At 43.6% G+C, this 13,103-nt stretch overlaps 2 protein-coding genes across 3 annotated transcripts in view; both read right to left on the minus strand.

Moving 5' to 3' along the window:
- The window catches only part of abtb2b (ankyrin repeat and BTB (POZ) domain containing 2b), a 56,290-nt gene extending 52,085 nt beyond the window's left edge, over window positions 1-4,205 (minus strand). Inside the window, exon 1 of one of the 2 annotated variants that reach the window (XM_061221778.1) lies at window positions 3,160-4,205. In XM_061221778.1, coding sequence (XP_061077762.1) covers window positions 3,160-4,024 — 865 coding nt within the window. In that variant the 5' untranslated portion in view covers window positions 4,025-4,205. Of the gene's footprint in view, window positions 1-3,156 lie in introns of both variants that reach the window. The other variant, XM_061221777.1, reaches the window with a different exon arrangement.
- A 905-nt stretch (window positions 4,206-5,110) lies between these two features.
- b4galnt4a (beta-1,4-N-acetyl-galactosaminyl transferase 4a) overlaps window positions 5,111-13,103 on the minus strand; it is a 152,709-nt gene continuing 144,716 nt past the window's right edge. The window contains exons 16-21 of the mRNA XM_061222114.1: window positions 12,588-12,946; window positions 10,410-10,563; window positions 9,772-9,844; window positions 9,444-9,597; window positions 7,518-7,644; window positions 5,111-7,322 (exon numbers count right to left, since the gene is read on the minus strand). Of these exons, the coding sequence (XP_061078098.1) occupies window positions 7,208-7,322; window positions 7,518-7,644; window positions 9,444-9,597; window positions 9,772-9,844; window positions 10,410-10,563; window positions 12,588-12,946 (982 nt within the window). The 3' untranslated portion in view covers window positions 5,111-7,207. The remainder of the gene's footprint in view (window positions 7,323-7,517; window positions 7,645-9,443; window positions 9,598-9,771; window positions 9,845-10,409; window positions 10,564-12,587; window positions 12,947-13,103) is intronic.

A 13,103-nucleotide genomic window follows, 5' to 3' on the forward strand; every position in this document is an offset into this window, starting at 1 on the left:
AGGGTAACTTTAAAAAAACCTGCTCATCTACAAAGCTGCGCTTTCGGTGCAAACAAACTGATCGCAAGCAGATCACAGCTACGGTTTGGCTTTTTGCCATTGCATTCACTCCATTCATATTCTAATACTGTTGCGAATGGTATTTTTCCTCAACGAGCTCATACTAAAACAAAGCAGCATTGTATGCTGTGAAAATCTGTTTTGGTAAGCCACAGGGAAACCCAATTACAATTCACACACACCGACCTTCCTTCTGGCCGGCTGGGCTGAGCAGGAAGGCGGGGCTAACAGGTGGACGGGAGGAAGTTGCCTCACAACAAACAGACACTCCTCCTTGTTTGGGGAAATAACGGAGTAAATGGTAAACGGTTGGAATTTATTTTGCGCCTTTATCCAAAGCGCTGCACAATTCATGTACAGTAAATAGTACCCTATGTTACTCTTGCCAAGTTTATTACTTCTGTGCCAAACAGAATTCCCCTCGTAAAAATATATAAGTAAAACAAATATCATCTGTCCCTATATATTGTAGGGACAGCCACGCTACTATATATATATATATATATATATATATATATATATATATATATATATATATATATATACATTTCCTGGACTGCTTCAGGGAGTGCTGCTCTGAGTGGTGGGGTCGCTCTGTAAGTGTCAATGTCCATGAGCACAACGCATGCTGGGTTCTGGAAATTAAAGAAAACTTTCAATATATGCACATCAATGTGATATCAATTCTCAGGGGTTTGTGAATTCAAGGACTTTTTGTTTTAAGTTTTCAGCAGAGGTTATTATTAGCCTATGCTGTGTCTTATGCTGTATCCTTCAGAAACCTTGAAAAAAAATGTTCTTATGAAATCCTGCTTACAGCTTCATTAAGTATTGGTTATAAGGTAAACCAGGAGTCAATTATGTAAGTAGCCATTCCATGATTCATATGAAAATGTGTGTATTTTGATTTGACTTTCAAAGTTATAAACAGTTCTGAAAAACCTCCCTTCCCCAATGAGTTCATATCACTGGGGTTGTACTATAGCAGGAGGGTGAGGAACAGGTCTGTTGCAGAGATCCACACATCTGCACTCAACTAGAGAAATGCTGTGTAAACCTGCCAGCTTAAATTACAAGAACATCTTAAACTATTTGATTTCTACCCAAAACACACAGCAGGATTTATCAACCCCTTCTCAAGTGAGGAGTGTTTTGAGCACTCTTAGGTATCTATAAGTTTGTTTTGAACCATCCTGTGTGAACATAATTTGGGGAAGGGAACATGTGTGAAAGAAACTACTAGTAATAGCAAGCTCGCTTGGCTTGCTAACCAGCAGTGATCTGGTACAAAGCGAGCAGCAGCTCTGATAACTTTGTTTGGTGAAATAGCTGAGGTTGGTTGAGATTTGATAGAGCTGCCAGCTCCAACAGCACCTGCAGTGTGTGGTGCAGCTTAACTAGAGGCTATCCAACAGCTAATAATCCCTAACATCTAGGTTGGTGTGGTTTGTAAACTATACATTGAAATGATAAAACGAAATGATATTCTATTAAACAATGATTATTGATTTGTCAGTGTTACATCCCAAGGTTGGTGTTTTGAAAGCACAACTTTTGCAGTGTGTTGGTGCACATTAGGCTAGAAAATAATTAATTAATCTCTAATTTACAGAATTTCTGGTTTAAAGCATGCCACCTGGGTTTCTGTCTGAATACAGATACAGGTCATTTTATTGGTTGAACAGATACTGATGAAGATAGTTTGGTATCTTGAAACCCCTAGCAATTATCAGAACAAAGATCTTTCCCTTATCTCAACATAGTTGGGGCCTAACAGAATCATGGAGATCATGCAATTACAAGACAATTATCACAGCGCAAATTCAAATATTAGGGCTTCCCTCAGGTACTAATAATGGATGCACTGCACCTCCGCTGAATTCACAAGCACTTCCGCAAACATCGTGGAAAAATCAATGAAACCTCAGACCTCCATGGAAGGGGGAGAAAGGCACAGATGTGCTACTTAGCAAATTTGCATTGTGCTGTCATGCTTTCACTAGGTCAGGTGTGGGCAATACCATGTGAATATCATGGCTACTTCACACCATTGCTGCATGCCCCAGCTGAGTGTTTTCCCCTCCACTAACTATTTTCCTTGGGGGAAACCCTGAATATGTAACTTAGACTTTGAAATTGAGAGAAAATATTTCAAGGCATCCCCAGGGCAGGTAGATATGAATCTGATTCTCACTCAATCTATACAGTTTGAGTAGACTGCTGATCCCTGCAATCATCATCATCATCATTTATGTTCATTGAAGAGAACAATGCTTTACTTTGAGTAATTTCTGAGAAAAAGTATTTTCAAGTTTCAAAACTGCTCTGCTTGTTAGCAGAAGCATCTGTCAGACATCAATCATCATAAACCAGGTCTGCAGCTAAGAAAGGTATATTGTATGCCTTCCATACGGAAAACCGGCAGACTACCACGAGCCACTGCACCTCTGCCCTGCACAGTCGTTTGAAATGTGGCAAGGGGCGCGCGATGGGGGCATGGCTGGGAGACATAATTTAAATACTGAAATTCGGAACAGATTTGGCCTTGTAATGAAGCGGGACTGGAGTTCGTCCCATGTTGTTATTTCCCGTGGCTCTGCAAATCAAACCGCACCGTTTACGAGCACCAGAACCTGAAACACTGTGCTGATGGACAGGACTGCAAATCACAGCCCCGTCTTGATTAATTGCTTCCCTTGTCAGCTGAAAAACGCGAAAGCGTTCCCACAGGTAAAATAACTGGAATATGTCCTCGCTTTCTGACTCCCTCTGCTCAAATACCTGAGAAATAAAGAGGAATGGGTCTCACCTCAACACACCAGCGTCGAAAAGTAAACATTATAACCATCCTCGCTCTCCAATGATCGCGACAGCAGTCTAACCATTTGAAATAACGTTGACTTAATTAATTATTGTTATATTTCGCCACAATTCTTTTGGTAAAACAAGGATGACTATAATAGCATCGGTTATATTATTGTAATTGTATTCATATAGGCCTACAACCTATCCATAAAAAAGCCGGGAAAACTTTTGACAAACCTAAAACACTTAGTGACTTAGGTGACAAAAATGGGGGGGGGGGGGGGTCCTTACCGCTGGCGTTCTTCCCGCATATGAGATGTTCGTAGGGCTGCAGAACACCCCACAATTCGGCGTCATTGTTCACAACCCCCTCCAGTGCCTCCGCTGTCACCGCGCTGCTGGGAAGGCAACCGTCCCCGCTCTGCTGTCGCTCCGCCATCAGAACCCGCGCGCCGATCTCCTCCACCAAGCTCTCCATGCATGCCGTCAAGCAGATGGCTGCGTACTGGTGAATGCGCACCGAGATACGGGTGTCCACCATCCAGCGGAAGAAATGGCCCACGGAGAAAGTTAGCCCACATCGGGTGGACTTGCCCTTCCGTAGCCACTCGCCGGCGCTCATGCTGTAGAGGGAGATGGCCTTTACCGTGGCTGAGACGCAGCTGTCCGCCAGAGCCCAGCTCAGCACCAGCCGGATGGCGCTCTGCACCTCGAAGCGCGTGCAGCGGCAGTGCATGACGCTCAGCCGCTGCGCTTCCCTTGAAATCCGGATCAGAGCCCTTCGTAAAAGAGTGGAGAGCCTTCGCACGGTGTCGGTGGCAAAAAAGGCACCCTTGCCGGAGACCTTGCGGAGGATCTTGCCAACGTCCTCGTCTGTCCAAGGGAACTCCTCCAGCTCTGGCAACCGGGGACACTTGGCGAAGATGTCCTCGGGGTCCTCAGGAAGCACAGTATTTACCGTGTCCCAGCTGTTGTTTCTGCTGTTCATGGACCCCGAATAGTACCACCAGTTGCCCCGGTGCTGTGCGCTGGTGAACGCCTGCGAGTTGGATTTGGAGGAGGACAGACTGAGAGACTTGCACGAGTCCCCAGCTCCATAACCCGAGTCCAGAGTCAAGTCCTCCAAGGTCTTCATGTTAGAGCTGTTCATCGCTGCCATTCTGCACGATATGCTTGCGTTTACGGCGATGCACACTGACAATCTGGCTCTGCTCGCCAATTTCCCTCAGACATTTGCGTTATGCTTTACGCAACTAAAGTGTTGCATGTAGCGATAACTTCAAACGGAATTTAGCTTATTCTCTATCTTCAAGATTTTCTCCTTTGTTTAACAAATGTCGGTCGATTTAAGTACATCAGAAATTCTGACACAAGCTACAGAGATCATCTCTTACCTTAACGGCTGATACGCAATCGGTTTAACTGACTTATCCGGTTTTTGCAGGTCTGTTTTCATATGTGGAATTACTGTTCTGCAACAGCAAGACGCCCAAGCCACTACCACCTCAGTCGTGCAAATATTTCAGATCATCCATTTCTAGTAATAAAGTGTAGTCCTTCGAGTCGCGAAGTTTAAGAAGTGCAGCCCGCAGAGGCTGCAGTTAGACTGTTCGAGCCTTGGGGCTGGCGTGGCAGGGAAGACGACGTGCGCACCAATCATGAGCTCACAGTCATCTCGGAGCCAATCAGACCGGTAATGCCGGAACGTACAAAAAGTTTCTCTTGTATTTCTTCTTGTAAGTTGAACTCACGTATATTTACAGGATAAAATAACTCATGTGAGGCAAACGTATTTCTGGACTTTTATTACTACAAATTGAGCTGGTGGCTTTACAATGAAATATGTTACTATGCTGAACTGTTTATTGAAAATGTTATCACAAAATGTATTAATACATTACCAGTAATTTAAAAAATAATTTGTTTTGGGGATAATTATGGTGATTTGTCTACCCCTTTTATCCACTATCAAAAAATGAATACAGGCGGCTTCAGATAAAAAGAAGAAGCTCTCGCTTTTGTTGATATGAAAAATTCCACATAAATAGTTTCTGTTTCTGTGTATTGACTATTCAAATGCAGAATTGTTTAATCTGTTCAAGTGAATCAGCTGCCCTCACGTGGTCATAATGCGGAATCACACTAGTGGTCCAAAATAACCTTGCAATAGTATTTTTTTCCTTTTTATAGTACTGCATTTTCTCCGCGTGGCATTCGTCTTTTCATAGAAACATCCACACTAAAGTGAGACTTAAGCTTTAAAATTTATTTTTTTACAAAAGAAAACCGGAACATAATCAAAAAAATAAAATACAGTACATTCTTAAAACTCTACAAAACAATTTCACAGAAATTATCCTCGGAATGTAAACCCATGTCTTTATTTTCGCATATATTTATCTGTTCCTTTTTTAGACATTACATACTTTCTTAATAGAAGGCCTTTTCTGGGGAGAATGACATATTTTACATTTTTACATATTTTCCATTTATACTGCTGGATATAGTTATTTAATCAACTAACCCCCCAAACCCCACTCAAGGCGAACATCAATGCCCCTGCCAAATGTAGGAATGTGGCCTTCTGGTAAAAAAATAAAAATAAAATAACTTGAGATAAGTCATAATTTGAAATACCTCAAACTCTTCAGACACCAGTACATTTCTTGCATTGCTTACAACTGTGAAAAGCACCCAGTATTTAGATTAAAATTCTTCTTTTGTATAATTGTACTGTATGTCTTGGTTTGTTATATGTTTTGATATAAATTCTGCAGGGACCTGTGTGTGTATTTTTTGTTGTTGTTGTTGTTAGCAACTAAAGAATTAAAAGTATTTCACATTGGTATTTAACAGTTAATTAACCACTATATCACACCGTAAGCCTTTTTGGAGATTATAACAGGCAAACACAGGGGAGGGGGGTTCAGACAATCTTAGTCATTAATACGGCTTTAAAAAGCATTGTGCATTATGCACACCCCAGTGTAATCATTCCAGTACTGTACTTCTGTCAACCCGTCCCAGCACTGAAAAACAACGAGAATACTTACTGAACCCCCCCAAGCTGTCAGGTACAGTAGGACATATGCCAGTAGATTAATCCCTGCTGTTCCCACACAAATACAGTTGCTTGCAGACTTGACATCCTGTGCGCTCCTTGTCTATCTGACCCTCACACTCTTAAGCCGGATCAGCGCTCTGAGCAACAAACAATTCACCTCACAACCCGCTCCGCCAGCATTGCACAATTTAAACAATAAAAGCCCCAAAAAATAAATACAGTTTAAAAAAAGAAGGGGCAGTTTTAAGTCCTCAGAGCAGTTGGTCCTGCTGGTTCCTCCTGGCGTGGGGCTGTCGGCGCTGGTCCGTCAGAGGGAGACCGGACCCGTTAGGGGGAGAGAGGGAGCGAGTGGGGGCTTCAGGAGGCTTATGGAGACACAGGAGCCACACCACCCAGTATCCAAAGACAGTACCACGTGGACCCCAAAAAACAGTGTCTGCGCGGGAATTAGATTCACATGTTGCGCACAGTGACCAGCGTGGAGACCAGGGAGAGGACCAAAGAGCAAGAACCGCCCAGGTGCCCTGCTTTCTTTCTCTCCATTCCCTTTCGAACCCGGGAGTAATGGTTAATAGCAACATGGTGTCTGTCCAGAACACAAGGCCAAATGTCCCAATGCAAGTTACGACATCTTTCCGATGCAGCCAAGTTCTCACAGTGAGAGAGAGAGCGAGAGACACAGAGAGAGAAATAAAAGAAAACAGTTAGCATCAGATGCTAAGATGGAGGTTTTCCCGTCATCTCTCTTCCCCCATATACAGTGACAGACATGATATAGCTTATTAATACCTTTGCTATTCCTGATAAATGACCCTTGATGTCTGGCACATCTGCATCTTTCTCAAACTAGAGCCTGATGCATTCCATTGCATTTAATTCTCTACAGTTTACTGTCTTGTACTTTATACAGTAAGAGAAGTTGTCATCACCTCAGAGAAAACAAGCCTTTCTTGTCATACACATACAAAGAGCAATCATTCAGTTTTTGTACAAAAAAACTAACAAAAAAACAAACAAAACAACAACAAAATAAAACTTTGCCTTCCCCCACAATCGTCGTTCCCCTCCCTATTAGAGACGTCCCTCCCTAGTGTTTGTGTTCATAAGGGCCACAGTGCAGCTGAGAGAGGCATTGCAAGGGCACGGGTGGACTTGGACAGCCTGCCTCCTCCTCCCTGTAACAAAAAACGGCTCCCAGGGGTCCCCGGAAGGCCAGGATGCCTGACTCACACGGCAGAAAGAGAGAGAGAGAGAAAGCCCGGCAGGCACCTCAGAGGGCTACCCTTTGGGTGTCTTCTTCACCCCAGCGTTCCACATGCCCCGTTTGGAGTGATAGTAGTGGAAGAAGTTCCTCAGCCTCAGTCTCTCCACCTCCAGGCCGTTCTGGAGCACCCTGTGGGGGGAAGCAGACCAAACGGGCATTAAACAAGGCAACCGTCAGCTATGCCCAGGGCACTGATGCAGCCAGGCTATGGGACAACACAAAGCATGAGGGCTTAAGGTAAACCCAGCATTCTGAGATGTCTGTCTGCCATTTACAGTAACAGCAGTTTCATTTCTTGTTTTATTTCAGAAGGGAGAGGAGTACCTGTCAAGAAGCTCCCAGTCCTCACCCCCCCAACGGTCCTTGAACTCCTCGGTGTTCATCCCCCCGATTTTATCAAAATCCGACTTGTAAATTCCAAACAAACCGAAGCCGTTGACTTCCCAGTAACCTGGAGAGCAGCGGGGGGGATAGTACGGCCAATTAGTCTTGCTTCTTGCTGTTCTACAGGTGTCTACTGTGACTATTTCCTTAGTAAATCTGGTCCTGTGTATAGTGTATAGTGAGTGTGTATAGTGTATAGTGAGCATGTATAGTGTATGGTCAGTGTGCATAGTTAGTGTGTATAGTGCACAGTGAGTGTGTATAGTGAGTGTGTATAGTGCATGAGTGTGTATAGTGTATATTGAGTGTGTATAGTGCAGAGTGAGTGTGTATAGTGCAGAGTGAGTGTGTATAGTGTATATTGAGTGTGTATAGTGCAGAGTGAGTGTGTATAGTGTATAGTGAGTGTGTATAGTGCATAGTGAGTGTGTATAGTGTATAGTGAGTGTGTATAGTGCATAGTGAGTGTGTATAGTGCATAGTGAGTGTGTATAGTGTATAGTGAGTGTGTATAGTGCATAGTGAGTGTGTATAGTGTATAGTGAGTGTGTATAGTGTATAGTGAACATGTGTATAGTGCATAGTGAACATGTGCATAGTGAGTATGTATAGTGTAGAGGGACATTTTCTAGATCCTGATGTTTGTATGTTTTATAAATCCTACGATGTATAAGTATGTATAAACTGTGTGTTAATACATTAAGACTGTGTGCCAAACTGCTGAGCTGAAACATTCAGACTGCAGCTTGTGACAAGTTGATTAGGAGAGGCTGGGTTTTGGGCTTCAAAATACATTGGGCAAAAGGTGATGTTGACTGAGGAAGAGAGATATTCAAGTGGGAATAACATGTTTATGAGAAAAGATAAGGTATCACATCAAGCTCTGGCTTCTGTGTGTTTAATGTGTTCACACCAACCCAGCCCCCTGATGAGCAATCGATATGATACACATATCCTTGGTAGTAAACATTTTTAGAATTCTTAAACATTGTCCCTTGGACATTACAAGACTGGTGAATGCTGAGACAGCTTAAAAGTCTGTCATGTATTAAGTGAAGAGACAGGTATAAAAAGGGACTGCCCCTCTTGCATTTTGGGGAAAGTTTTGGTAAGCACATACCCCCATTCTTTATTGACTTGCAAGTAACAAATAAAGTCTTAAAATACTGTGTTGAACCGGGTTCTTCGCCCTCTGCTGAAATAGGAATAAGAGGATATTTTCAAGACAATAGTGTATAACAAGTACGTATACTGTATAGTGAATGTATATAATTGACGTGTGTGTAGCGTAAAGTACATGTTTATAGTGTATAGTGTGAGAGTGTACAGTGTATAATTAAGTACTACAGTGTATATAGTATACATATGCTGAGTGTGTATACTGTAGAATGATGATGTGGTGTATACAGAGTGTGTATAGTGCATACTGAGTTTTTGTAATGTATAATGATTTTGTAGTGTCAGTAAGCACTTTATTAGGTAGACCAGTACACTAGCTTGTTCATGCAAATATTTAATCAGCCAATCATGTGGCAGCAACTAAATGCATTAAAGAGGTCCAGCTGTTTTTAAAACCAAATGTCAGAATGGGGAAGAAATGTGACCTAAGTGACTTTGACCGTGGAATAATTACTGGAGCCAGACAGGATGGTCTGAGTATCTCAGAAACTGCTGATTTTCTGGGATTTTCACACTCAACAGTCTCTAGGCGACAGTAACGCAAATAACCACAACATGTCAATCCTGCAGAATTGACCAATAAGTTAAAAAAATATGCGTAACAAATACCGAATAAAGTGCTGAGTGTAGTTTGTATAGTGTATAATGTGTGAAGTGTATACAGAGTGTATAGTCAGTGTGTGTTACCGTCAGGCTCTCTGGGGGAGCTTCCACAGCCCAGTCTCATAACGATGGGGGCAAAGGCCAGCCGCCCCTCCACACAGTGCTTCCTGATGCTCTCCAGGATGTTATTTGGAAAGTGTATGTGCAGGTCACACAGGAACACGATGCTGTGACTGTCCTGAGAAATACACACACATATACAATTAGTGTTATCAGCAAGCCACAGGTCTTGTTCATAGCTATCTCAGACACACACACACACATACACTCACACACCCACACAGCATCATACACACACAAACACACACAGAGTATCATACTCTCACACACCCAGACAGCATCATACACTCACCTCTATAGTGTCGACTCCAAGCTGAAGGCCCGCAGAGCGTTCAAAATTCCCCTCCCGCCTCAGGTACTCATACCTACCCAACACAGCCAGAAACACACAGGGTCTCTGAGAGAGAATCTCCCAAATGAAGGTTCTAACTGACATTTTTGACAAAAATGAGTTACTGTCATAAATATGTTGTTTAAAGGGCACTAAGTATATGTGTGACATTTTACACAAAGAAAAAAAACTTTAAAAAAAGAAAACGTTGTATGTGCTTGGAGCCGATTAACTTTGGTATGTTTGAAACTCGATTTCTCAAAACCACTCAAGACGCAGATAGAACACGGTCACGAAATACAGCCACAAACACAGATAATCTACCACACACAGCCTCAAACACAGAGAATCTACCAAATACGGCCTCAAACACAGAGAATCTACCAAATACGGCCTCAAACACAGAGAATCTACCAAATACAGCCTCAAACACAGACAATCTACCAAGCACACGGGGTCTATGAGGGATAAGAGGAGCGGTCTTTGTGCTGACACCTCAGTTGGTATGCAGTGTGCTGGCCGGTTTTTGGTGGTGCAGGTTCTTAGCCTGAATCAGAAGCTGGTAAAACCGTGGAGCTGGGGCTCGCTGTGAGACTCACCGGGGCACCTTGCTCTCCCTCAGGGCCTGTTCCACATCCATGTCCTCGCTCTGGAAGTCCACGATGATAATGCTGAAGTTATCGTCTTCGGTCTCCCGGTGCAGGTGCTCCATGTCCGAGATGAACTGCTGCACCCAGCGCGCCTGGTTCTTCACTGCAGGAGGGGAGGAGAGGGGTAGAGCGGGGTGGAGAGAGGAGGAGAGGGGAGGGGTGGAGAGGGGAGGAGAGGGGTAGAGGGAGAGAGAGCCAAAGAGAAGAGTTGAGAGACATAAATGAGCATTTACTGTTGTGAGACAATAAAAGAGCAAAACTCATTTATGTTTTATCTTCTCAAAATGTTCGCAATTTTAATTGATTTCTGATTTCTAAAAGACATTTTTTCTTGATTTTCATAATCATAAGTGACAAGCACAGCTGGCTCAGACACATTGCACACATAACCAATTACTTTTTCACAGGGGTTTAAAGGGGGGTCGCGGGGGTTGATTACTGTTTTCATTTAACAAATGAAATAATAATTTCAATGATGTGTTTTGTGTTTACTCGGTTTCCCTTTGTCTAATATTACATTCTGTCAAAAGATGTGAAACCAATTATCGTGACAAATATGCAATAATAGAGGAAATCAGGAAGGGGGGGACAGAGATGGGGACTTGATTCAACGAAACAGACTCGAGTCGCACTTGCGTCACACATACACAGACTCCAGACTTGACTGGAGAGATTATGCAGATTATGCATTTATTGATATATCAATTACCTACCACACCAGACGTGAAGATTTGGCAAGCCTTTCTCCAGCCATCTTGAGAAAGGCTTTGCCAAAACGTTGGCTCAGGCATGGTAGTTCATTGATATATGAATAAATAAATGAAATAACCACTATCTTTTTGTGTGCTCCTGATAAAACTGCTTCTTCAGTAGCCACACACTTCATGTCATATACAAAATATGTCTTCTACACTTCTGGTTTCTATATCTTCAATTAGTATAGGAATCGTGATGAATTTCAGGAGGAGGCGGCAAATACTTTTTCACAGCACTGCATGTGTGTATAGGGTCTGTATGTGTATTTTTTGCAAGGACATTGCAGCGGCATTGCCATGGCGATAGGTAACAGCAGTGGTGGATAATGACCTCAAGCGGTACCAACAGGCTTTTCCATCAGATTTATGAACTGAACTTTATCCATTATAATACATAACATTAATGACATTTGGCAGACGCTCTCATCCAGAGCGACATACAGTTGATTAGACTAAGCAGGAGACAGTCCTCCCCTGGAGCAAAGCAGGGTTAAGGGCCTGTCTCAAGGGCCCCCTTTCTTTTTCTTCTTCTTCATCTTCTTCTTCTTCTTCAACTGCAATGTTGTGGAACTGTCACAATCTCCCTTGCAAAACGTATGTTTCCGGTTACGTTCCCCTCATGCGTAAGTTAGCGTCAAGTCGACAGCGTGGTTGCCAAGCTTTATCTGTTGGTTGCTATGATGCAATCTATAAGATATATTCCCCTGATGCGTACGGTAGCGTCAACTGGCAAGCGTGTCTTTTTGTGAACGGCATACGCTTAGTCATTACTCTGTCAGTAAGCATTTATTTAGTCCGGTGTATGTAAGTTAGCGAAACATATAAATTGCCATTTTCCCTACAGTCTAGGATGGCGATAGAGATAGGTAAATGGTGCTCATCTCTCGGTGGACTAATGTCAGTTAGTGAAACGGATAGCAAACCATTCAGCAATAAATATCTGTAACTTAGGGAAGTAGATAAGCAGGATATCTAACGTTAGGAATATATATTTAAGTTATCTCCCTAGCTAGCAAAATAATAAATAGCTAGCTAGTGAGACAGCTAGCTAGCTGTTTTTTATTCCTAGCTAGCTAGGGATCTTTCTATTTAGCGAATATAGCCTATATCGTGGTTCAATGTATATAAATAATCAAGATATTACATATGAAGCACTACATATTCACAAAAGCATCGCTAGCAAGTCGATGCAGAGCCTACACACACAGCAGTAAACAAATTTGATTGGCGTCATTGCAGAGACGGAATCGGAAACGTGACCCCGGGGGATAAGTTTTGCAAGGGGGACCTAAGATTTTGACTGTTTTTGTATTTCCGTGAATTGATGATAAACGATAAAGGTCTTGAATCTGTTGACTGTGCTCTAACTCACCCGGCACCACGAAGTGCACCATGACGGAGTGCCTCCAGCGCAGCATGACGGGCTGGCAGAGCAGCGGGCGGGCGTAGGCCGTGCCCCAGGGCGTGGTGGCGCGGGGGTGGGCGGAGCCGGCGGGGGCCGCGGTGCTGAGGGCGGGGGTCAGGGCGGGGCTGGAGGCGGTGCCCACGCCGCCCTCGCCCACCTCGGGCCCGTCCTCCAGACGGCTGCGGTGCAGCAGCAGGTAGATGTACTCGGACAGACGCACCACCCGCTTCCCCCTCTCCATCAGCTCCAGCTCCACCAGGTACCTGTTCCCCCGGGCGGAGTCCCTGCGCTTCTCCACGTTCACGATCCGCAGGAGGGTGTAGATCCTGCAGGGACACACGTCAGCCTCTCACTGCTTTTACATTCACCGTTAGGCATTAGCATGCACTCCCAGATAGGGCTTACATTGTTTTGCATGCAAACCATTCACACAGCTGCACGTGGAGCTGCTCCAGGGCAAAATAGCAGTGCCCCAGCTGAGAA

This window comes from Conger conger, chromosome 15 (genome assembly GCF_963514075.1).
Source record: "Conger conger chromosome 15, fConCon1.1, whole genome shotgun sequence".
NCBI classification, from domain to species: domain Eukaryota; kingdom Metazoa; phylum Chordata; class Actinopteri; order Anguilliformes; family Congridae; genus Conger; species Conger conger.